Below are 24,624 nucleotides of genomic sequence, written 5' to 3' on the forward strand. Positions count from 1 at the left end.
TGTGTGTGCGCACGTGTGTGCCCGTGGGAGTGCGTGTATGTGCAGGTGCCTGTGAGTTTGGGGGGTGGGCAGTGGCATCCTCCACCTCCCCCATGCGGGCACAGGCACCAACAAAACAGCTTTGTAGACACAGTCCCACGGATGGGATGTCTGCAGCCCCACGGGACACGCAATCACACACATGGGTGTGACCTGCTGAGATCCTAACCCCATGCTAGGGGGTGTCTCAGACCCACACCCCCCACCCTTGCTCCTCGGTGTGCCCACTGGATAAGCAGCGTATCAGACCCCTGCCTCTGGGTGGGGGTCTCTGCCTCAGCAATGGGTCCGGCCCAGGCTGGAGTCCAGTGGACTCACTGCACGGCTTTTCTGCCTGTGAAATAGGGATGGGTGGGCGCTGGGGACGTGGGCGCTGGGGACGTGGCCTCGAGGGCTGGATGTGTCAGGTTCCTTGTGGTGCCGGCTTGTGCCCGCAGCTTGGGGCCTGACGTTCGTCCTGGGGAGACAAAAACGGGGCTCCTCTGCCGCCCTGGTGCCAGGGTGTCCCAGGGATGCGACCCCGTGCACCAAATCAGTCACTTGGGGGTTGGCAGGCAACTGAGGGTGCTGAGACCCCCGTACCCTCGATTCCCCACCTCCAGGGATCTCACCCTCAGGTGCCCATCTCCTCTGGGGGGGCCTGAGCCACCACTGCCCCCACATTGAGGCCACTGACCTCCCCGTCCCAGGCCAGCCAGACCCTGAGAAGCACCCAGTGGTTTGCTGTGGGACACAAAGCCACACGTGGCTTTTCATGTTTCTTCATTAAGTTACATAAAACTGAAGGTGCGGGGCCTCAGTCACCTTGGGGAGAGGTCTGCGGCCTCAGTCACCGTAGAGAGAGGGCCTCAGTCTCTGTGAGGAGAGGTCTGGGTCCTCAGTCACCGTGGGGAGAAGTCTGGGGCCTCAGTCACCGTGGGGAGCCAGAGGCTCCTGCTCCGGACAGCGAGTGGTGGGGGCAGGGACATTTCCTTTGTATGGGAAGTTGTGGACGCTGGTGGTGTCTGGACACTGGAGAATGGGTCTGTGTTCAGGCCCTGGACCTGAAGGTGGGATGAGGGAGAGAGGAAGGAGGAGGAAGGGGAGGAGGGAGGGGAGAGAGTGGGAAGGAGAAGGATATGAATGGAGAGGAGGGATGAGAGGAGGGAGGCGGGAAGGAGGGAAGGGGAGGAGGAAGAGGAGGAGAGGAGGGTGCAGAGAATGGGGGAAGGAGGGAGGGGGAGGAGGGAGGGGAGGGTTGAGAAGGGGAGGAAGGTGTGAAAGAAGAGAGGGAGAGAGGAAGGAGGGGAGCGGGTATTAAGGGGAAGAGGGTGGGAAAGGGGGAGGAGGGAGGGGAGGGTAGTATGAAGGGGGAAGGAATTGAGGGAGGAGAGGAAGGAGAGAGGGAAGAGGGAGGGGAAAAGTGTGAAGGGAAGAAAGGAGGGGAAGGGGGAGGAGGGAGGGAAGAAGGGAGGGAGGAGGGGGAATGTGTGAAGGGAGGGAGGGGAAAGGTGTGAAGGGAAGGAGGGAGGAGGGTGTGAAGGGAAGGAGGGAGGAGGGTGTGAAGGGAGGAGGGAGGGGAGGAGGCAGGGAGGAGAGTGGGAAGGGTGGGAACTGGGGAGGAGGGTGAGCTGGGAAATAGGGCTGTGTGCCTGTTCCTTTCCACCACCGGCTGCAGGGGTTGCAGGAATCTCGGGTCCATGGCTGGACGGGGCTGGGGATTTTCATGTTACCCGCTGGAGAAAGGGATACGTTTTTATTTTCAAGGACAGTGACCCAGCCCAGGGGAAACGCCCCTGACCCCTGGGGCAAAGTGCAGACCCCAGCTCCGGGCTTCGCAGGTGGGACAATGGACAGGGGTCGGGCTCCCACCCGGAGTGGAGCCCATGACCTGCCCAGCCCTCGGCGCCCCGTGACCCCTGCCGCCTGATCCTTGCCTGGCTGAGATGGGGCTTCTGAAGGCTGCTGGCTGGCACCAGGGCAGGCTGCGGACTGGGTCCAATTTATTCTGTAATGAGAAATTCTCCCCGCATATTTTTAGCTTCCTCCTGGCGTCGTGGCCTTTGAAGGCTGAGGGGCTGCGAGACGCTGATCCCAAGCCCTGTGGCCTGGCCCTGTGGGCAGTGGGCAGCGGGTGCCGGGCATGGGCTAGACAAGTCTACCCCTTCCCAAGTTCGGGTAGACCCCAGGCCCAGGAGTGCAGAGCAGGGGGTGGGGCCAGACCCCATCAAGCCCTGTACTGGCTCTGGACCGGGGACTGAGGGCGACCCTGGATAAACCCTGACCTTGGCTGACCCCTGTCCCCAGCGTGAGCCTGACCTCTGACCCTCAGCTCCACAGGAAGCTTACTCTAGAGTGATCTCCGGCCACGGCCGCGTCCCAAAGCTGGGACAGCCCCCGGCCCCAGGAGGGAACAGGGCTTCCTGGGCCCCCACAGTGGCCCCCCAGCCGGGCGGGGCTTTGCTAGGGCAGCCTGGCCCTGGGGCCAGGCTTCAGAGACGCCATGCCCTCCCCTTCCCTCCCCAGGTCCTTCCTCCAGGAGCGGCCAGCGGGCGCGGGGAGGTTGAATGGGGGACGCACCGCCTTTGTTCCCGTCCCTGCTTGGGCTCTGACCTTGAGAGAGAGACAAGAACAGAAGGAAAACGGAGCTTCTGCTCAAATCCGCTCAGCGGTGGCGGTGGTGGCGGCTCTCGCCTCGGTGGCCCCTGCATGCAAATGAGTGGCCCTGTCATGCCTGGGTGGAGGTGGTGCCCTTCCAGCTCCTACCTGTGCAGGTCCCAGTCCTAGTTTGAGAAGAGATGCTCTCCTCCCAACCCTAGCCCACCCCTGCTCACTCATGAGATCCCTTGAAGCAAGAGGAGGCTTCTGGTCCCAGGGCAGAGGGAAGCTTCCAGACCTCCCACCTTTGCCGGGTGGCATGCTGGGGCCAGGCACGCCAAGACCCCAGGCTCACGGCTCCTTGTCCTGTGCTGGGGTGCAGCCGCCGCACCTCTGCTCCGAAGGTGCTCGTCTCCGGGAGTGGCCATCCCCCTCCCTCAAAGAGCCCGACCAGACCAAGCCTCCTGGGACGCTTGTCCAGCCTGCGTGGGCCGCAGAGCCCTGTGTGGGTAGAACCGCAGGCCCTCACTCCAGGGGCACTGAGAGAGTCTGTCTAGAGGGCCTGGCAGGTGACTCAGGGCCTGCCTTAGCCACCACCTGGGACAGGTTCTCACCCTTCACTGAAGAGACACCCGGCCAGCCTGAGACGTCTGTAGTGGGGTCAGCGGATGAGACCTGGAGCTCAGAACAAATGGGCTGAGCTCCCTGGAGGGCAGAGAACTGAGAACCTTGTCCTGGCAGGGACACTAGAGCACTGGGTGGGACAGACTTTTCTGGAAGAGCAGGATTTTAACAGGAAGAAAAAGTGGAAGGACTTCCCAACAGGACACAGCCCGAATTAAAGAAGGGTGGTGTGGCCTGCTGGGGAGTGGGGGGAGGAGGGCACGCTGCAGGAGACACAGGACAAAGCCCACCACATCTCAGTGCTGTGGGGCGGTGGTGGGTCCCGTCCCCACCCCACCTTGCTGGGGCACAGGTTAGCTTGACCATCTCTGGGCTCACGGTCCCTGCAAGGAGTTTGGGTAATGCCTCATACAGGGACCTTCAGGTCCAAGGGCTGTCAGTGCCTGCACTGCCGTTCCCTCTCCTGCACTGGGCCTGGTGAACGAAACTAGCTTAGAGAGCTACAACACGATCTGGGCGTCGCCAGTAAAGTCTAGCCAGCACTTGGTGGCAGCGTACCCTCCACAAGCTCAAGAGTCTGGTGAGGGAGGCTGTGGCATGAATAAGGGTAAAAACAGAGGGCAGGCCAGGTGCAGTGGCTCGCGCCTGTAATCCTAGCACTTTGGGAGGCTGCGGCCGGAAGATCGCCTGAGCCCAGGAGTTCAAGACCAGCAGGGCCAACATGGCCAGACCCTGTCTGGATTGGAAAAAAGACAAAATAGAGGCCAGGACCCCAGTTCCTCGCCTGTGTCAGCCTCCCAGGAGGAGAAATCACTGGGCATTCCCCAAACAGATCAGACCCCAGGCCCTTGCATAAGCTGTGACCCCGGGCAGCGGCCCTCCCCTGCTGCAGGATTCCTGCATGGAGACTGGCTTCACTCTGGGCTTCTTGGATCCCATCCCCAGCTGCTCAGACTCTGCACCTGTCCAACTACTATGCGCCCGGCACCCTTAGGGCTGAGGTAGGGACTTATTCCATCCCTAGGGAACAGCGCGGTCGGGAGAGGCGACTCCCAGGAGGGCCCCAGGGAGGCCGCAGCACGAGCAGCTTTGGACTTTGGCCAGCGCCCCTCTGAAACTCTGCCCGGACCCCCGCAGACAGGCTGGAGTTGGCCGAGCCCGATTTGGGACGCGTGCGTCGGGGTTTGTGAGGCTGCGGATAGCGCTGGAACCGGGCAGGTGAGAGGCCCGGGACCCAGGGCCAGGCCGGGAGGAGTACTTGGGGGCGCGAGAGGCAGGGTGCGTCCCCGCTGCTCGGAGACCGCGGGCCGGGCCACGCGGATGCCGGCCGGGGGCGCGCAGAATCGGGGTCGCTGGGGCAGGCCCCGAGGGATGAGCCTGCGACGGGGTGGGCCGGGGCAGGGGGCGGGCGCAGGCTGGAGACCCCGGCCCAGTCCCCGTGCGGCTGGGGCACGGCGGGAGGGGGCGCCCGCGGCCCTCCCGGCGCTCGGGCGGGACAAAGGCCGGAGCCCGGGCCCCTCCCCGGCGGGTGCGGCGGCGGCGGCCCGCGCTCCGACAGTCCGCGCGGCCGGGTCCCGCGCCCGGGGCGACCCCGGCGCCCCGCCCCGCCGCCGCCTGACTTCTCGGCGCCCGAGGTCGCGCGCGCGGAGGCGGGGGCGGCCGGGGATCTCCAAGCGCCGCCGCGCCCTCCTCCCGCCCGCCCTCCGCCCGCCCGCTCGGCGGCGGCGGAGGAGGCGGAGACGGCTGGCAGGCGGCGGCCGGGAGAGCGAGCGCGGCGGCCGGACCGGGGCCATGGCGCCCGCGCAGCGCCCGCTGCTCCCGCTGCTGCTCCTGCTGTTACCGCTGCCGCCGCCGCCCTTCGCGCGCGCCGAGGACGCCGCCCGCGCCAACTCGGACCGCTACGCCGTCTACTGGAACCGCAGCAACCCCAGGTGAGCGCGGCCGCGCGCGGGGGGCGCCCGGAGACCCCCCCAACGTCCCCCACGCCGCGCCCGGCCTCGCGTTCCCCGAGCTCCGGGCGCCCCCTACGCGCGCGCCGCCTCGGGGATACGGGCGCCCGGTTCCCGAGGGAGCCCCCCAGGGAGTTTCGGCCCCCCGGAGTTTGGGGGACTCACCCTTTTCGCACCTGCCTCCCCCGTGGCGCCCCATTGCCCTGCGGACTTTGGGGATTCGCATCCCACATCCCCAAGAGCGCTGACGTCTCCTGGAGTTTGGGGAACCCCTCTGACACCCTCTGATGCCGGGTAGCCCCTGAGTTGCCTGCCTGGACTTGGGGGACCCCTGATCCACCCGCCTCTCTGGGGAGCCTTCTAGGTTTCGCATTTGGTGGGGATCTCTGGGGACCTTGGCACCGGAGGTGGGGGACTGTGGCCCTCGAGGGATCTGTGGGGACGTCCTGCCCGCAGGTCCCCAGATGAACTTGGGGAAGTTGGAGTGTCCCTCCCTCGGGACCCAGCATCTGCTTCACTGCAGGGGGCCAAGGACCCAGCTTTGAAAGGAGACTGAGGGGTGGGGGAGCTGGGGGTCAGCCCCTGGAGGGGCAGTGGGATGGAGTCCTCTCCTGTCCTCTGGGCGCTGACCGGGAAACTGAGGTGCAGAGGGAATGAGGGGCTGGCTCAAGGTCATGCAAAGGGGGGACTTGGGGCGGGACCCAGGTGGCCCAGTGCCCTGCCTGCCACGCCCGGCCGAGATGCCCCACCCGCCTGCCGCAGGCCACCGTGTTTTGAACCAGGTCCGGGCCAGGCACAATGTGGGGGACAGGAGAAGCCCCCGTTGGTCAGAGCAAGAAAAGTTTGCCGGGGCCTGGCCATGGCCTGGACATCGGCAGAACCCTCGGAGTCATCCCAGGGTCTCCAAGACTGGGGCAGGCTGCGGCTTCCCTGGGGGTCCCGTGGGAGCCGGGGCTTTGGGGGTCCTGGGGCTCTGGAGGGAGTCAGCCCCAGCACTCAGGGTGTCACCGTCTTCCCAAGGCACGCAGAGCTGCACATCAGGGGCCAAGGCGGCCCCCTCACTCTTCTGCCACTGGTCACTTTCTCTCCGTTTTCCAGCCGCTTCCTGTGCCGACCCAGCCGCCCTCCGGAGCCCGCCATCCCTCCTTGTCCCCGCTGTCTCCTGCTGTCCTCGGTCCCCGGGAGGAAAGTTGCATGAACGGGCCTCTTTGAGGCGGGCTCGGGGACAAGGGCGGCCCGTGTTCCGCCGTGGGGGTGGGGAACACGCACAGGCCCACCCCCCACCATGGTCGACAGCCTCAGGTCGGGCCCCTGGGGGCTGAGGGCAGGGACCCTGGGCCACTGGGAGATGGCTGGCCCACCTCAGAGCGGGTCCCTGAGCCGCCCACTGTGCTGGTCACATGTGGGTTTGATTAAGGCTGTCGCTGGCCGTGCGGGGAGTCCAGCGGGCAGCGCTTCCCTGGCCCAAGTTTTTGGTTTCAGCTGCGGAATCTCCCGTCCCCAGCATGGCCTGTCCTTTGTTCTAGCAAACGCCAAACACAGGAGGACCCGGGAACCGGGGGAGGAAGGGGGTCGCCAGGGCCGCCCTGCTGCCCCACCTGCCACAGGGCTGCAGGCTGCAGGCTGTGGGCAGGACCCCCGGCCGGGGGAAGGAAGTGGCCTCCCCAATGCCTGGCTTGGCCCAGCCACCTCCTGTTGCTCCGGGTCTGACCTGGTTGCCCAGCTCAGACTGCTGCCCGAGAGAACGGCCTTGCTGGTCTGAACAGCCGACCTGGGCAGCACCAGGGCTGCCTCCTCCTCCTTCCTCTCCTGCCTGCGGTGTCCAGGGTTGCTGGGAACGGAGCTGACACCCTGCAGTGGGGCCCAGGGCTGGGTGAGCACCTTCCTGGGAAGCCGGGATCCGGCCAGAATCGGGGCTTCGTTGCCGACATCGGGGGTCTCTGCAGTTATCAGATCTGGTGTCCAGGGCACCTACCCGTGACCTGTGCCTGCGTGGCGGGGTGTCGGGCATGGCAGGGGGTGGCACTGGGCCTCCGTATCCAAGGGGACTCTGTGGAGGGGCATCGGCCTGGGGAGAGGAGTGGCATCAGCCAGCAGGCCTGTATGAGGCTGGGCTGGCCAGGGAGGGATGATGGGGTCGGGCAGATGTGTGGGGGATGCAGGGACCCCGAGTCTTTGAGAGCGGCCTACAGAAAGGCACTGGGAGATGGGGGCGGCTGCGATGGGGGGCAGACAGCAGCGTGGGCACCACGGGACCGTGTGCTTCCGTGTGCTTGATGGGCCCGCAGGCCCAGGCAGTGCCGCAGCATCACCGGCTGCCCCTTCTGCCCATTGGCCTGGCACTTGTGCCCAGGCAATAACTGGTCTGTTTCCACATCACACCCTCCCTGCTGTGAGGTGCGCTGCCTGCACCCAGGGGGCCCCGCACCCACCTCCTCGAGCCGCTATAAGGTGGGGCCCCGTTCGGTGGTCTGGCCAGCCGGCCCTGCCACCCCCACTGGTGACTGCACAGCGTCTGTCCGACCCACCCCCCACCTGGGCTGGATACACCTGAGCTGGCAGCTAGGCGTCTCTGGGCCTGTTCCCAGCCAGGCCGCATTGGGCTGGGGCGTCCGGGGCTTGGACCTGGCCAGCTGCCCTCACCTGCCCTGCTCACGACACCGCGTGTGCATTCCCACGGCTGCTCCTGTGTGTTTGCGTGTGGGGCGGGGGAGGAGGTGGTGTGCAGGTACGCCTTGGAGTCATAGCCGGCTGCAGGTTACATGTGTCTGTGTGTGGCAGGAGGCTGCGTGAAGCCACAGGGCACAGCTCTGGCGTGTTTGCACGTGTCTGCGTGATTGCATATGAGGTGCATGTGTGTGTGCATGAGTGTGCCTGTGTATGGCACCCGTGTTTGCATGTGTGTGTCCGTACACAGAGCGTCTGCAGTGTCCGAGGTCCCTGTGCGTGTCTGCCTGTGGCATGCATGCATTTTGTCTGCATGGAGTGCAGGTGTGTGTACGTGTCTGTGTGTGGGGTGCATGTAAGCGTGTCTGCCTGGGGGCAGCACTGGCTGTCAGAGGGCTTGCAGTGTGGGGGCAGTGGTGGCCCTGGCACAGTCCACAGCAACCCCGCTGCTGGCCCTACCTCTTCTCCATCCCCTGGGGATGGGACCAGGGCCCAAGTGCAGACGGCCATTGAACCTCAGAGCAGGGTGGACGCAGGGGCCTGCGGTCCCCGGGAGTCCTCACCTTCTTATTGGAAATCTGCAGCCATGTGGACTGGGCTGCGGGCACTGGGTGGGCGCCTGCCCACACCAGGCATCTCTGGGCTTCGGCCACCCTCCTGGGGTTCCCCACGGACCCAGTGGCCCTCAGGTGTGAACAGCAGCTGGGCTCCCCTCAAACACCAGTTGGAAAACGGTGACCTGGGCGAGGGCTCGGTCCCCGAGGGAGGAGCTGCCCCCCCGGCAGAGGGCCGAGGTCAATGTGGCATCCTGCTCCCCGTGGCTCCGCCGGCATCCCTCGGCCTCTGGGGGAGGCAGCTTCGAAGGGGGTGATGCCGTGTTTTGCTGCATGAGGGTTTTTTGTTTTGTTTGAGGGAAGCTGGTCCACTCGGCACTGGGGGGCTAGGAGAGCCGGGCGGTGGGCCTGGGGGATTCGGGGTCTGAGGATGGGGTCCTGGAGGCCGTGGGGTGCCCAGACTCTCTGGCCGTGACGTCGGGCAGGTGGCTCAGCAGCCTGGAGTCCCCAGGCCTGCTCCGTGAAGCAGGGGTGACGGAGCCCTGCGGTGGGTGCAGCTCGTCTGATAGGGCCTGGTGTGCACGGGCAAAGGCCTGAGGGTGGTCCCAGGGGTTTAGCGTCCCCTCCCCAGAAGGGAAACCGAGGCAGATCCTGTGGTGGGGAGGAGGTTTCCGCCGAGGCTCCATGGTCTCTTTGTCTCACAGTCTCTTTGATCTCTGTCTGCCCCATCTCTGCGCATCCTGGGGTGCCATGAGTGGCCCAGGCGTCCGCCTCCACCTCGGGCCTCCCTGGGCGGCCTCAGTTTGCAGAGAAGGGAACAGAGGCTCTGTGGTGGGGGGTCGTGAACGCAGTGGGATTTGACCTCCCCCCGTCTCTGGGCTGACGTCTCCACAGGTCTGCAGGGGACCGGCCCAACGTGGGTCCCTCAGGGTCACAGCGGAGGCAGCGGGTTGTGCATTCATGGGGGTCTGGATGGCAGCGTTTCTGTGGAGCTGGTGGTCACCTTGTCATCCACGAGGGTCCTGCCCCGGTGGCCGTGTGTTCCCTGGGACATGGCTTCTCTCCTCCTCAGGAACCGGGATGCGCCAGGCCTTGCCCCGCGGTCCTGTGTGTGGGACCAGCCTCTTTTGCAGATGGGTCCTCAGGGAAAGCTGGGCTTTGTACCTTGCTGGGGGAAGGGCTGAGCCCCTCCCGTCCCTGTGCCCACCGTACCCGTCGCCCCAGACACACGGCTGGGAGCCTGCGGAGGACCAGACGAGCCGGCGGGGTTTTTGCTTTAACCTCAAGCAGGCGTTTGAACTCTGTGGCCGAGCCGGCCCTGGTGGGGGGGCTCGTGCCACGCCTGCTCCCAGACCAGGCTGGTGTGAGGTCTGGCCAAGAGACTCAGTGGCATGCCCCCCCACCTCCGTGCATCCCTCGTCCGCCTGCCCTGTGAGTCGGTGGCCCCCACTTTATGGACAGAGCAGCCAAGACCCTGAGAGATGGTGACTCACCCAAGGCCACCCGGAAGTTGGGCACAGTCCAGGTGTCCCCACCTGGGGCAGGCCCAGGGGAGCCAGGAACAGCCCTGGGAGGGGCCAGAAGGCGGGTGACTGACAGCAACTGCGCCTGTTGCACTCTGTACCGGGGCCACCCACGCCCACGGTGATGGAGGCCCAGGCGGGGCTGACCCTGCCCGGTCTACCTTTCCCTCCGGTTGCATTTTTCCTCTTTTGCTTCATTTCTAGGGCCCTGCCTCAGTTTACCCTCATGCACCACAAGGCCATACTTGTCCTTTCTCAGGCAGACCCTGCACCATCCTGGGGACTGATTTCCATTCAGGTCCCACCCAGGTCCTGGGCAGGAGGAAAAGCGCCAGACCTCAGTCACGGGGGACATCTCTTTTGTTCCTGGAAAAGCCAGGTGTGGTTGCTGGTGTGGGTGCTGTCATCCCAGCAGGTCTTGCTGGGGGTGGCAGGAGGGGATGGGCGACCTCAGCCCCACGCTGGGCCTCAGGACCCGGACTGCCTGCTCATCTGGCTGGCCTGGGCCTCCCCGGGAGCTTCTCTACCTTGGAAGAGAGATGGGGACGGGCGCAGGCGTCCACCTGCCCACGCAACGGGGTCCTGGCTGCTGGCCACACCGCTGCCTCAGTTTCCAGTCCTGGAAGGCGGCCCAGCCCACCCCCAACCCAGTTCTGGGTGAGATTCCTAATTAGTCGCTTAGCTATTAGCGTCTAATGACTTGACAATTGCCCGATTGGAGCTAATTAGCTCCAGGCCGCTTGCTGGAAGCGGGTGACAGCTGGGAGGCCCGCCCGGGTGGGCAGCAGGGTGAGGCTCTGCCTAGGTGAGGCTCTGCCTAGGTGAGGCTCTGCCTGGGGCCTGGAGGGCTGCCTGGAGGCGTGGACTTGGGCACCCGCAGGTTGAGCAAGCGTGGGGGGAAGGTGTGGCCGGCAGAGGGAACCCGGAGGAGTAAAAGCTGCCACCCCGCTCTGTCTGGGAAAAATCCCAATTCAGTCATTAACCCCTTAGTGAGAATTTCAGTCTCTCTCTGCTGCTCCCAGAGAGGATTTGCATATCGAGACTTTATCACTAATGGAGGAAGCTAAGGCTTTGTCTGCCTCTCCCCAGGCGCAGTTTTGGGGTGGGGGCCCCCTCCCCGCTGCAGGCGCCACCCTGAACAGGGGCAACGCGCCCGCCTCAGGCTCGCTCGCCAACTTGGAACTGGGAACGCCAACACAGCAAGGCCGCCACTGTTTCAGAGACGCAAAGGGAAAAAAATGGCCCCACGCCAGCAGCCAGAGCTGGGGGTGGGGGTTCCCCTAGGACCTGCCCCCCAACACACACACCTGCGGGCTGCTGCCGACAACTCTGGCATTTCAAAGTCCTCACCTTTTGACCTTTTTAATTCACTCGTTCAGGCAAGAAACACATATTGAGTGCCACTGTATGCAGGGCCTGTGTAGGGCCCTGGGGAAGGGACAGAGGAGGCCAACCTCAGGGTCCAGGATTCAGACAGCAAACCCTGTAAAGGAACAGATGTGATATGGGGCGGGGCACAGGGAACAGCACTGCAGGCAGTGGGAACAGGAACAGCTGGGAGGCTGGTGTGGCTGGAAGGGAGGAGTCTTGGAGAGAGGAGGATGAGGAGGGTGGAGCGGATGGGCCATATAGGCCTGGAGGGGTGTACATTTTATTCTGAGGATCAAGAATGGATGGAGGGGTTTGAGCCGCTGCCGACGTGTTACAGGGTCTGCTTTGCATTCAGAGGAGCGAGCTTGGGATATGGGGAGGCTGGGCCCTGGCAGACCCTCGCTACATCCTGGAGGGGCCTCGGCACCCGGCCGCTCAGCCACACAGAAGCCTTGGTCTCTGACGTTTTACCGAAGGCAACACGGGAGGAGAGAACACGGTGGTGTCAGACGCCGGGGAAGGAGGCACCATTGGGGAACCAAGAGGCCGGAGGGGGACCGACAGGGCTAGTGCTGTGGGCCCACCTTCCGAGGCTGCTCTGTCTCACGAAGCCTCCTGCTAGGAGCCAGGTTCCTTTTTTGGGTTGAATGTGGCTCCCTGGGGATCACTGCTGGGACAGGAGGGGAAACTGAGGCCAGAGGGCGGTGGGGAGCCCAGACGTCCCTGTGGTTCCTCCACGGAGGCCTCCCCTGCAGGGTGACCTGGGTGTGGGCAGTCCCAGGTGGGAGCTGAGCCTGGCTGCCATCGACTGCCTGATCAATGGGCTTTCACTTGGGCTGGGCAGGAACGAAAATGACTTCAAAAAGGCTGGAGCAGCTTCTGCATCGATCGTGCCCGAGGGGCCAGCGGGTCAATGAGACGCCTGTGCCCGGCCGGCCAATGGGGTAGCCCGAGGGGTGGGCCAAGGTCAAGCCGTTTCCATCTGAGCCTGTTTGGGGGCTGCCCCCGCATCTGTGCGGACGCACCCCGAGTGTCCAACAGCCGGGAGGACCATCCTCTTGCACAGAGGGGAAAGGGAGCCTCTGAGAGGAGAATGGGCCTCGAGACCCAAGGGCTGAAATCCAGACCCTAGCCCAGAACTGCAAGGTTCCGAAGCCCTGGACGGACCCCTGCCCCCCAAGCCTGGTTCCCTGGGGAGATTTCCCTGCAACACCCCCTCCTACTGTCCTCTGTGCTGGGCCCACAGGGATGATGAAGGAGGCCCGGGAAGCTCTCCGTCCCTGGACGAATCCAACCAGGTAGGGAAGGGCTGGAGGGTGACTTCACCGCCTCTGCCCCCCCTGCCTTGAAATTCTTTGCTCTGGAGATCTTCATGCCGGATCACTAGTGGGGAAACTGAGGTGCGAGTGAGCAGGCCTGCCTGCCCCTTCTCACCCCTGGAGACCCAGGAACCCTCAGCCCCACCTGGCGCGGCATCTCAGGGTGGCGGGGGGCCGGGCCGATGCCATCTGATAATTCCACCAACCTCTCTCGAGCTGCTGTGCCAATTAGTGCACCCGGCGTGGGGCCGGTGGTGGACTCACCCCTGCAGACCAGGGTGGCGGTGGCTGTGCCAGGCCCAGAGGCAGTGCCAGGGCCGGGATTGGAGCAGCCTGCGCCCACGTGCTGCCAACTCTGATGGGGCCTCAGTTTCCCCTGCCTGTGCAGGGAGGGAGGAGGCAGGAGCGGTGTGGGGGACCCCCCCATTCCTCCCTGTTCAAGTCTTTTTTTTTTTTTTTTTTTTTTTTTTTTTTTTTTTGAGGCGGAGTCTCGCTCTGTTGCCCGGACTGGAGTGCAGTGGCCGGATCTCAGCTCACTGCAAGCTCCGCCTCCCGGGTTTACGCCATTCTCCTGCCTCAGCCTCCCGAGTAGCTGGGACTACAGGCGCCCGCCACCTCGCCCAGCTAGTTTTTGTATTTTTAGTAGAGACGGGGTTTCACCGTGTTAGCCAGGATGGTCTCGATCTCCTGACCTCGTGATCCGCCCGTCTCGGCCTCCCAAAGTGCTGGGATTACAGGCTTGAGCCACCGCGCCCGGCCTGTTCAAGTCTTTTATGTGCTAATGAGCCCCTCTCAGGGCCCCCCTGGTGCCCCGCTTGGTCTGGGCCGCCGGTTACATGACAGGGACCCTGGGGAACACAGCCGGAAGATCTAAGGACTCCTGCCACCATCGCCTGAGGCAGTAAGGGAAGGGGAGCCGCCGGTCCCTCCCTCGACTGACCTCTATCCTCACAGACGAGGCTGGGTCAGGGGGCTCCCTGGAGGTAGGGGCCTGCGGGCTGTGTCTGGGGGACCTCAGGGTAAAGGCTTGGAGGCAGGGCTAGGGGACTGAGGTGTCAGGAGTGCAGGCACCCAGGAGGGAGACCAGGAGGCCACTGGATTCCGGGGCTCGGAGCTCAGGAGGTTTTTGGGTTCTAGATAGGAGGGGGGTGGTGTGGGGCTCACAGGGTCACACAGGAGGGCAGTGTTGGGGCTGGGAGTGGAGCCCAGGATGCCTCCAAACTGGGCGGCGGGTGGAACTCTGGGGGGCTGCGGGGGGGGGGGTGTGGCGGGTGGAACTTTGGGGGTGCTGAGAGGAGGGTGTGGGGATTCTTCACATCAAGCCCCATTCTCTTTGGGGAAACTGAGGCCAGGGTGGGGGCAGAGCTTGCCCCAGAGCAAGCTGGAACGCCCTACTTGTGTCCCCCACCCTGCCCCCATCCTTCTCAACAGGCAGGAGTGCAGAAGGAAAGCAGGGCTGGGGGCTGCCTGGAGAAGGCGGCACAGATGTTAAGCATGTTAGGTAGATGCTAAGTGTCTGGAGAGGGAATTCTCAGTGGAGAGACAGCTTGTGCAGAGGCCCGGAGTCAGGAACCCCACGCCGGCCCTTTGCACCCAGGGGTCCAGATGTCACCTGCCTGGACACCCACCTCACTGCTGGCCCTGCCGTGGGGCTGTTGGGGACACTGAGGCAGGAGGTGGGGGGGCAGTGCCAGGCAAGAGACCGTTGACTGCCAACCTTGAAGCCCGCCGTGACCGGGGTGTGCAACTCCACCTGCTGGCCGCTATCACCATTCAGGGCCCCAGGCTGAGTCCACCTTGCGAACTGACCCTCCCCCATTCCCCGGCCTGACTTCCTCGTGCACCTGTCCCCTGACCCGTCCCTCTCCGCGCACCCTGACCCGTCCCTCGTGCTCCTGTCCCCTGACCCCGGCCACCCTGGCGCACCCTGACCCGTCCCCCGTGCTCCTGACCCCTGATCCTGCACCCTGATCCATCCCCCGTGCTCCTGACCCCGGCCCTCCCCGCGCACCCTGACCCGTGTCCCGTTCCTCGCTCCCGGCGCTGACCTCTGGCCGCCCCGTCCCCGCAGGTTCCACGCAGGCGAGGGGGACGACGGCGGGGGCTACACGGTGGAGGTGAGCATCAACGACTACCTGGACATCTACTGCCCGCACTACGGGGCGCCGCTGCCGCCGGCCGAGCGCATGGAGCACTACGTGCTGTACATGGTCAACGGCGAGGGCCACGCCTCCTGCGACCACCGCCAGCGCGGCTTCAAGCGCTGGGAGTGCAACCGGCCGGCCGCGCCCGGGGGGCCGCTCAAGTTCTCGGAGAAGTTCCAGCTCTTCACGCCCTTCTCCCTGGGCTTCGAGTTCCGGCCCGGCCACGAGTATTACTACATCTGTAGGTGGGGTCGGGCCGGGGCTGCCAGGGGGTCGCGGGGGTGGGGCCGGGAGTGGGCGGGGCAGCGGGGTGGGGCCGGGAGTGGGCGGTGTAGGGTGGGCGGGGCCGGGAGTGGGCGGGGCCGTGGGGTGGGGCCGGGGAGTGGGCGGGGCAGCGGAGTGGGGACGCGGCCGGCGCTGGCCACTGACCCCCAAGGTGTCAAGTGCATGATGGACCCGCCATCCTCCCAACCATCCTGGGAGGCCAGGACTGTCCTCGTCCCTCGTTGCAGATGGGGAAACAGGCTTGGAGGGGGACTGAGGCTGCACTATTGTGACCTTGGGCCTACAGCTCAGACCACTTGGTGGTTGGACCAATAGACCTGTCTCACCTTCCCGACAGCAAGACCAGGGTGCCCGCGCCCCAGCCCACTGAGGAGGGAAACTGAGGCGTCCAGAGCCCAGCAGGGGAGGGGAGCATGGTGGAAGCCACAGCTAGGCTGGGTGCTGGGGCTTACTCCTGCAATCCTAGCACTTTGGGAGGCCTAGGCGGGAGGATCACTTGAGGCCACGAGTTTGAGACCATAATGGACAACCTAGGGAGACCTTCTCTCTACAAAAACATAAAACCAGTCAGCTGGGCATGGTGACTTGGGCCTGTGGTCCCAGCTGTACGGGGGGCTGAGGTGGGAGGGCTGCTTGGAGTGCGTGAGCTCTGGTCACTCCACTGCACTCCAGCCTGGATGGCAGAGTGAGACCCTGTCTTTAAAAGAAGAAAAAACCCCACAGGGCCTCTGCAGCACCAGCCGCACCCAGACTGGGTAGGGGTCTCCAGGTCCTCCCCACCCCGCACCCACCCCCGCATCTCCCTGGGACTCATGCCAGGCTTGGAGAATCCCTGAGGACCGTGGGCTCTTCATCTGAAGGTTGGGTAGCAGCAGCCTTGGAGAGTTTCACACCTGCAGGACCCCATGGTGGGCCGGGCTTAGGGAGGCTGCTGGTCCCTGCTGCACATCAGAGGGTTCCAAGGTGGCCTTTTCGTCCCCATGAAAGGCCAGCGGAAGGTGGGGAACACAGCAGCGCCATTCAGAGTCCCGGTCCTGCTTGGCCATGATATCTGTGACCTTGGTGGGGAATGTGGGGTCCAGCCACTGCCCACCCGAAATAGAGATGATGGCGTCACACTGGTGGCTTCTGCCGTGGCACTGAGACTGAGGGATTCCCGTGGAGTGGGGACCCTGGTTTCTCAGCATCTTAGGGCCTAAGGGATGGGGAGTGGGGTGGGGGATCTGAGGTCTGTGTCCCCAGGCTGCAGGGGGACCACTGCCTTGACACCCAGCTCCTGCTGTGTGAAATTAAACTTTACAAGGCCCCATTGTCTCCTTTCTCTGCTCTAGTTGGATTTTTCCCTTTTAATTCAAGGAAGAAGCGGGTCGGGGAGTGGGGGAAGGTGTTTAAATTAAGTCCCCATAATATAAGAAAAATTATGTTTTTCTTTCTGAGACGGCAGTTTCATAAAGATAATTATTGTAATTATTCGTCCTATCTCTGTGACGAATGTTATTTTTATTATGTGCTTTTTATCTTCATCTTCCAGTGTGAGGGGCTTCTAGGGGGCAGGCAGAGGTGGTGGCCATGAGTGCCAGGCCGTTGGGCGCCCTGGGCCCGGCAGAGGCAGCAAGACCACATCCATGTGTGCGTGCACGTGGACCCACCCCTGTTCAATTGTCCACACGCGTGCACACCCCAGTGGCCCTGGCTTCAGGCGTCCTTTTCTTCCTCTCCTGATGCTTGCGGACGCCCCCACTACACGCCAGGAGGCTTCTGTGGGCCCAGAAGCAGGGGCAGTGATGCTGGAATTTTGGGCATAAGAACCGTATGGAAATAATCTTTCACGGCCAGATGCAGGGGCTCACGCCGGTAATCCGAGCACTTTGGGCTGCCGAGGCGGGCGGATCACCTGAGGTCAGGAGTTCAAGACCAGCCCGGCCAACATGGTGAAACCTCATCTCTACTAAAAATACAAAAATTAGCCAGGCATGGTGGCACACATTTGTAATCCTAGTTGCTTGGGAGGCCGAGGCAGGAGAATCACTTGAACCCGGGAGGCGGAGGTTGCAGTGAGCTGAGGTCATGCCATTGCACTGCAGCCTGGGTGGCAAGAGCAAAACTCGATTACACACACACACACACACACACACACACACACACACACACACACACACACACAATTTCCCAGAGACTCTGTGTTGCCAGGCGAGGCCCAGAGAGGGAGCGACTTGTCCACAGGCTCTCAGAGGGCAGAGATTTGAACCCAGGTCAATCATTTGACTATTAATACATCACCTCTTTGCTGATTGCTTGAAAACAAATACATCATTTTCTGAGCTCACCCTGTGCTGCCCTGGGGTGAGGCAGAGCAGAACAAAAACACACACACTCCCAGGTTTTGGAGTCAGGATTGGATAGAGGGAGGGGCAGGGCAAATGTGCAGAAGATTGCTGGGAAACAGGGGGCATTGTGTCTGGGGCTTTGATGTGCAAGTAGGAGTTTTATGGGTGGCTCTCCACCTGGGGTTAGGGTTGATTCACCAAGGTGGGGAAGGGAGTACAGCCCCAGGAGGTCTCAGGCACCAAGAGCCACTTCCCCACTCATCCCCATCCCCTCTCTTCTAGCGGCCACGCCTCCTAATGCTGTGGACCGGCCCTGCCTACGACTGAAGGTGTATGTGCGGCCCACCAGTAAGTGCTCAGGGGAACGGGCAGGATCCAGGCCCCCACCCCTGTGTCCTAAAACCACAGAACCTGGTTCAGAAGAGCCAGGACAGGGGGCCTCGGGTTTCCCCATCTTGCCCTGCCTTGCCCCATCCTCGATTTCCCCATCTTACAAATATGTCATAACTTCAAGAGTGAAGGTTGGCTGAACGCAGTGGCTCACGCCTGTAATCCCAGCACATTGGGAGGCTGAGGTGAGAGAATCACTTGAGCCCAGGAGGCCGAGGCTGCAGTGAGCCGAGATCACGCCACTGCACTCCAGCCTGGGTGAAGCATGCCGGGCTGGGCGCGACGTGGCGGCGCCTGTAGTCCCAGCTACTCGGGAGGCTGAGGCAGGAGAATGGCGTAAACCCAGGAGGCGGAGCTTGCAGTGAGCTGAGATCCGATCCGGCCACCGCACTCCAGCCTGGGCGGCAGAGCGAGACTCCGTCTCAAAACAAAAACAAAAAAAAAAACAAAGCATGCAGGGCGCGGTGGCTCACGCCTATAATCCCAGCACTTTGGGAGGCTGAGGCAGGTGGATCACAAGGTCAAGAGATGGAGACCATCCCGGCCAACATGGTGAAACGCTGTCTCTACTAAAAATACAAAAAGTAGCTGGGCGTGGTGGCGTGTGCCTGTAATCCCAGCTACTCAGGAGGCTGAGGCAGGAGAATCCCTTGAACCCGGGAGGTGGAGGTTACAGTGAGCCCAGATAGTGCCACTACTCTCCAGCCTGGCAACAGTGAGACTCCGTCTCAAATAATAATAATAATAATAACAACAACAACAATAACAATAATAATGCAAAAAAAAGATTAAAGAGTGAATGTTGAATTCAACAGCCAGGTCCCCCACTTGAGGCCAAGTGACTGCCCGGGGAGTGGGCATCAGGGATGGCACCAAGAGGGAGCCGAGGGCCTGTCTGGTGGGGTTTTGAGCCCGTTGGGCAGATGTGCACCCTGAGGCTGGGCGGCACCTCGGGAGCAGCCGAGTGGGGTTCGGGCCGCCGCTGAGCATGCTCTCTCTGCCACCGCCAGATGAGACCCTGTACGAGCCTCCTGAGCCGATCTTCACCAGCAATAACTCATGCAGCAGCCTAGGCGGCTGCCGCCTCTTCCTCAGCACCATCCCCCTGCTCTGGACCCTCCTGGGTTCCTAGTCCCAGCCTCGCAGGATGTCGGCCCTGCCTGGACGGGCCCACCTGGACCGCCTGACCTCGGCCCTCCGGACCCAGCTGCGGCCCCCGCCTCTGAGACCAAATAGAGACGCTGCTTCTCCCTCCACTGGTGCTGCCCCCGCCGGGCAGGGGCCATCCACCCGCCCCAGGACCAGCCCTCAGGGAGGACCAAGAGCCCCCCTGAGGCCCGAGGGGCTGGGGTGTTGATGCAGCCCCTGGCCAAGCCATCTCCTCTGGGGTGTCGGAGAACCCGGGAACCTCTTGGCGATTTTTTGTTAAGTGTATTTTTCATGGTTGGATCAAAAAGACTTGAGTTTTTAATTTAATTTATTCCCTGCCATTGCAGCGGGGCGGGGTCCCTGTGCCCCGGCCTGGGGGAGGGGAACGCAGAACGTGGGGTCGGGAACACAGCTGCTCCTCTCTGCTCTGCACCCCACTTGTGGGACTCTGGCTACAGCCCACCACGGTCCTCCGTGGTGCTCCAGGTTGGGTGAGTCCGAGCTGGAAGGGGTGCATGGTGAGCGCCCCTAATCGTGGTTGGGGGGCCCTCATACCCTATCGCCCACCCGCATCCTCCTGGTAATTTCCTCCCAGCCAGTGTTTGGCCCCAGGGCGCTGGCCCTTCGGAATCACAGTCCCCCCATGTCTTAGGCCGATGCAAACAGCCCCCTACCCGTCCCCACCGCCTCACACGGTCCTCTCCGAGGCCGAGAAGACCTTCTAGTCCTGTAAATAGAGCCAGCAAGTGCAAACTGTGATTTTATTTTCCATGTATTCCTGAGGACGGACTGGACCATTTATGTTTCTTCAGCCCTTCTTAGGGGGTCTTTTATTTTGGTGGGGGGGTAGGGTGGACTTTTAGAGTAGAAGCTGCACTTTGCAATAAGCTCGTTTCGTCTGTCAGAGCCCCTCCCTCGACTCTGTGACCTGATAATGTTTCTAAGAAAAAGAAAAAAAGGACGAAAGGGAGGGAACCAAAAACAAGAAACACCTCCCCGAAGACACTTTAATGAAGGAAACAACGCATTTATACGGATTTCATATTTCTACCCGCCTTTCCTGATTCTGTGTTTTATATATATTATATATAAATATATATTGTGTACGGCTGCCGGCCGGCAGCTCGAGGCACGCCTGGTGGTGGTGGGTGGGCAGAGGGCTTTTGTAGGGGGTCGGCGGGGCGGGCCGCGTTGCCAGGCCTGGAGCTGGCGACCGGGCCTCCCCTCTCCCGTCACAATCCACTTTGGATTCTGTATTTTTTTATAATAAAATGAGCATAAACCTCAAACACGTGTGTCTGTATGTGGGGGCCTTGCCCTACTTGAAGGAGACTTTTGCATTCCTAATTTGGCGGTGGATGCCAGGCGTGGTGGTTTACTCCTGTGATCCCAGCACTTTGGGAGGCCAAGGCGGGCGGATCACTTGAGGTCTGGAGTTCGAAACCAGTCTGGCCAACATGGTGAAACCCCGTCTCTACTAAAAAAAAAAAAAAAAAAACACAAAGTCAGGTGAGGTGGTGCACACCTGTCATCTCAGCTACTCACGAGGCTGAGGCAGGAGAATCCCTTGAACCCAGGAGGTGGACGTTGCAGTGAGCTGAGATCGTGCCTTTGCACTCCAGCCTGGCTCGGCGTGGTGGTGCACAACTGTAGACCCAGCTGCTCGGGACGCTGAGGTGGGAGGATGGCTTGAGCCCGGAAGGTGGAGGCTGAGGTGGGAGGATGGCTTGAGCCCGGAAGGTGGAGGCTGCAGGAAGCTATGATCACACCACTGCACTCCAGCTTGGGCAACAAAGCAAGACCCTGCCTCAAATAATAGTAATAATAATCATAAAATAATAACAATTTAGAGGTGGGTCTGGAGTCTACAGGGGAGGGGGGTGCAGCTTTGAGGAATGTCGGGGGGTCCCCAAAGCTGCTAACCTGATTCATTAGTTATGTGCATCGTTTTGGGATCAGGCCTTGGGATGAGCATTTTATAGGGCCCGTATCCTTCATAGTCATCCATGGGCCTCAGTTTCCCTCTCTGGGAAGTAGCAACAGCCCACCTAGGGCTGGGAGGGGGCGGCTGGGAGGATGGAGGGAGGAGACAGGGCTTGTGGATGGCTGGCTCCGGGGACACCGCTGGCCAGCACACACCTGAGCATGGTGGAATTCCCGGGCCTCAGGATCCAGTCAAATGTTGTGAAACCTCCACTGGCAAGCTCTGCCTCCGTGTGACTCAGTTTCCCCACCTGCCCCAGGCCAGGGCAGGGGCTCTGTCATCTCCTAACCTCTTCCCCTTGCAAAAGGCACATCTGTGAGTTCTGTGGTCCCAGGGGCCTTCACGTCAGGCACGCCCCGATTGAAGAAACTGAGGCACAGAGAAGCTGGGGGTGATGTGGCAGGTGACCCGGCCCAGGGGACTGAGGTCTTTGCGGCTGGATGATGGTCGCCTGCATCCCACCCGCCGTGACGACGGCGTCTCCGGCACAATTAGCCAAGCGGGAAGGCTCCCAGCTAATTAATTCAGCTGCTCTGGGCCCGGTGACGGGGGCCGCCTCCTAATGAGGCAGCCCAGGCACAAAGAGCCCTGTGTGTGCCCCGCCCCGCCCCTGCCCCGCGCCGGGTGGACGCACGGAGGCACAGAGGGACGGCCAGCCACCATGCTGAGCACTGTGGGGGGGGGGCCCACCATGCCCCATTCCGCAGAGGACCCCAAGGCTCTGAGAGGGAGGTGACTCCCGCAGCCCACTCACCCCGAGACCCCAAACCTAACACTGCAATGTGACCACAGGGACAGAGAGGACCAGGGACAGAATGAGATCAGGGATCACAGGAGGCAGCCCAGCGCTGACTGTGATGCTGTTACAAAAACACAATAGTGTCCTTCAATTTTTATACAATCGCATGGATTTTAGTGCATTCGGAGACTTGTGCAGCTATCAGCTCTGATTCCAGAACATTCCATCACCCCAAAAGGAAGCCTCGTCCTCATCAGCTGTCACTCCTCATCCCCTCCGCCGGCACCGATGTATCCCCTCCCTCCCTGTCTCTGTGGATGGGCCTGTCCTGGACATTTCGTAGAAATGGGTCACACACTGTGTAGCCTTTTGTGTCTGGCGTCTCTCACTGAGCGTGACGTCCTCAAGGTGCATCCGTGCTGCGGCCTGGGTCAGAGCCTCGCTCCTTTTCACAGCTGAGTCATGTTCCAGTGTGTGGAAGGACCACGCTGTGTTCATCCAATCATCTGTCCAGAGACACCTGGGTACTTTCCACCTTTTAGCTATTACGACAATTTTTTAAAATACAATTTATTATTATTATTGTTTTTTGAAGAGATGGGGTCTTGCTGTATTACCTGGCTGGTCTCAAACTCCTGGACTTAAGAGATCCTCCTGCCCTGGCCTCCCAGAGGGCTGGGGGTGCCAGGCATGGTAGCTCACCCCTGTAATCTCACCATTTTCAGAGATTGTCTCTAAAAAACAAAGAACAAAAACTTGAAAGCCAAAGTTCTTGTGATTACAGAAGTGAGCCACCACGCCCAGCCAAGACGCTTTTTTTAGATTTATTTTTTAACTCTGTATTATTTACTAGAGATGGGGTCTCACTCTGTCGCCCAGGCTGGAGTGCAGTGGTGTGATCACGGCTCACTGAAGCCTCTAGTTCCTGGGTTCAAGCGATTTGTCTCCCGCAGCCTCTGAGTAGCCAGCACTACAGGCATATTGTGACAATCTTATTATTTTTTGAGACAAAGTTTCAATGCAACGGTGACTTTGCTTTCTTGTTTTTGTTTTTGTGTTTTTTTTTTTTTTTTTTTTGAGACGGAGTCTCACTGTGTCGCCCAGGCTGGAGTGCTGTGGCCGGATCTCAGCTCACTGCAAGCTCCGCCTGCCGGGTTCCCGCCATTCTCCCGCCTCAGCCTCCGAGTAGCTGGGACTACAGGCGCCCGCCACCTCGCCCGGCTAGTTTTTTGTATTTTTAGTAGAGACGGGGTTTCACCGTGTTAGCCAGGAGGGTCTCGATCTCCTGACCTCGTGATCCACCCGTCTCGGCCTCCCAAAGTGCTGGGATTACAGGCTTGAGCCACCGCGCCCGGCGTTTTTGTGTTTTTTTGAGAAGGAGTCTTGCTCTGTGACCCAGGCTGGAATACAGTGGCATGAACCTAGCTCACTGCAACCTCCGCCTCCCAGGTTCAAGCAACTCTCCTGCCTCAGATTCCCGAGTAGCTGGGATTACAGGTGTGTGCCAACTCTCCCGGCTAATTTTTGTATTTTTGGATACAAAAAATGGGGTTTCACCATGTTGGCCAGGCTGGCCTCGAACTCCTGACCTGACATAATCCACCTGCCTTGGCCTCCGAAAGTGCTGAAAACACAGACGTGAGCCACTGCACCCAGCCTAAAAGGTGACTTTGGGTAAATACACAAAGATTGGCTGAGCTCCTGTCTCTGGGCCTCTGCACACCCTGTCTGCTGCCCGCCCCCCACACGGCCCCGATGAACCACTCTTGCAGACTGCAGCCGGGCTCCCCCATGCAGCCCCTTCCAACTCAGCTGAGATGTCACCTGAGTTCCCAGCCAGGAGGCTGTGGTGCCCTTTGTGACTCTTTCCTTGCCTGACTCCTCCCCAGGCTGCAGCTCCTAAGGGCAGGGGCTGGGTCTGTCCTGGTCATCACCGGGACCAGTGCTGGGCCCAGAGCAGGGAATCTCCTGGGACTGTGTCATTGGTCACACTCAGACATGTGTGCGCACACGCATGCATAGCCCTGCGCTTGCACCTGCATGCCTGTGCACCCCTGTGTCACCAGCCACATGGGTTTTGGGCCCGAGTCTCTCAGGAATTGACCTCTGCTCCCTCGCCAGACCCTGGTCAGACCCCGTCTCTGTCCCAGTGGCTGCATCAACGTGTCGAGTGGCCACTTACTCCAGGGTCTGTGCTGGGATGTTCCCGCCAGGTGTGGGCGCTCCTTGGGGAAGCCGGTGACCCCCGGGCCCCGACCCCAGCCCCAGCGAGACCCCAACACCAGCCCCTGCCAGCCCCGGACAGCCATTGGTACGCTGGTCCCGCGCAGAGCTTTTTCCGCCCGGAGGATCCTGAGGGAAGTCATCTCCCTCCTGCTGGCTGTTACTGCTGCCTCGGTGCCCGCCGCGGGCAGGGGGTGGGGGGAGGCTGCTGGGGGAAAGGAGGTCTGAGGCGCCCAAAACCCTGAGTGCAGCTTGGGGTGGAACTGTGCCCCTCCACTGATGGCCCAGGGCAGGACTGTGCCTCCCCCCAGACCTTGGCCATCTCAGTTTGGAGGAGGCACAGCCCCCAGCCCTCGCCACTGAGTCTCAGTGTCCCTGTCTACACCTGTGTTTGAGGAGAAACTCAGTGTCCCTGTCTACACCTGTGTTTGAGGAGAAAGCCCCTTTGTCCCCACCCTCTGGTCCAAATAGCCCTGATGGAGGGGGACTCACTTTTTTTTTTTTTTTTTTTAGAAATAGTGTCTCATTCTTCACCCTCAAGACTGAACGGAGGCTGGGCATAGTGGCTCCTGCCTGTAATCCCAGCACTTTTGGAGACTGAGGCAGGTGGATTGCTGGAGGCCAGGGGTTTTAAGACCAGCCTGGGCAATACGGTGAGACCCCCCCCATCTTGGTAAAATAAAAATTAAAAAATTAGCCAGCATGTTGGTGCGCACCTGTGGTCCCAGCTACTCAGGAGGCCCAGGTGGAAAGATCCTTT

At 61.7% G+C, this 24,624-nt stretch overlaps 2 protein-coding genes across 2 annotated transcripts in view; both read left to right on the forward strand.

Moving 5' to 3' along the window:
- Positions 1 to 24,624, forward strand: part of MIER2 (MIER family member 2) — a 993,207-nt gene that overhangs the window by 373,737 nt on the left and 594,846 nt on the right. The gene's annotated exons all lie outside the window — the stretch shown is intronic.
- Positions 5,032 to 19,001, forward strand: EFNA2 (ephrin A2). Its single transcript, XM_030935078.1, has 4 exons — positions 5,032 to 5,171; positions 14,695 to 15,008; positions 17,662 to 17,727; positions 18,780 to 19,001. Exons 1-4 carry the CDS (start codon positions 5,032 to 5,034, stop codon positions 18,899 to 18,901), a joined length of 642 nt encoding a protein of 213 aa, XP_030790938.1. The 3' UTR covers positions 18,902 to 19,001.

The sequence above is a fragment of the Rhinopithecus roxellana genome, chromosome 8 (genome assembly GCF_007565055.1).
Source record: "Rhinopithecus roxellana isolate Shanxi Qingling chromosome 8, ASM756505v1, whole genome shotgun sequence".
NCBI lineage: Eukaryota > Metazoa > Chordata > Mammalia > Primates > Cercopithecidae > Rhinopithecus > Rhinopithecus roxellana.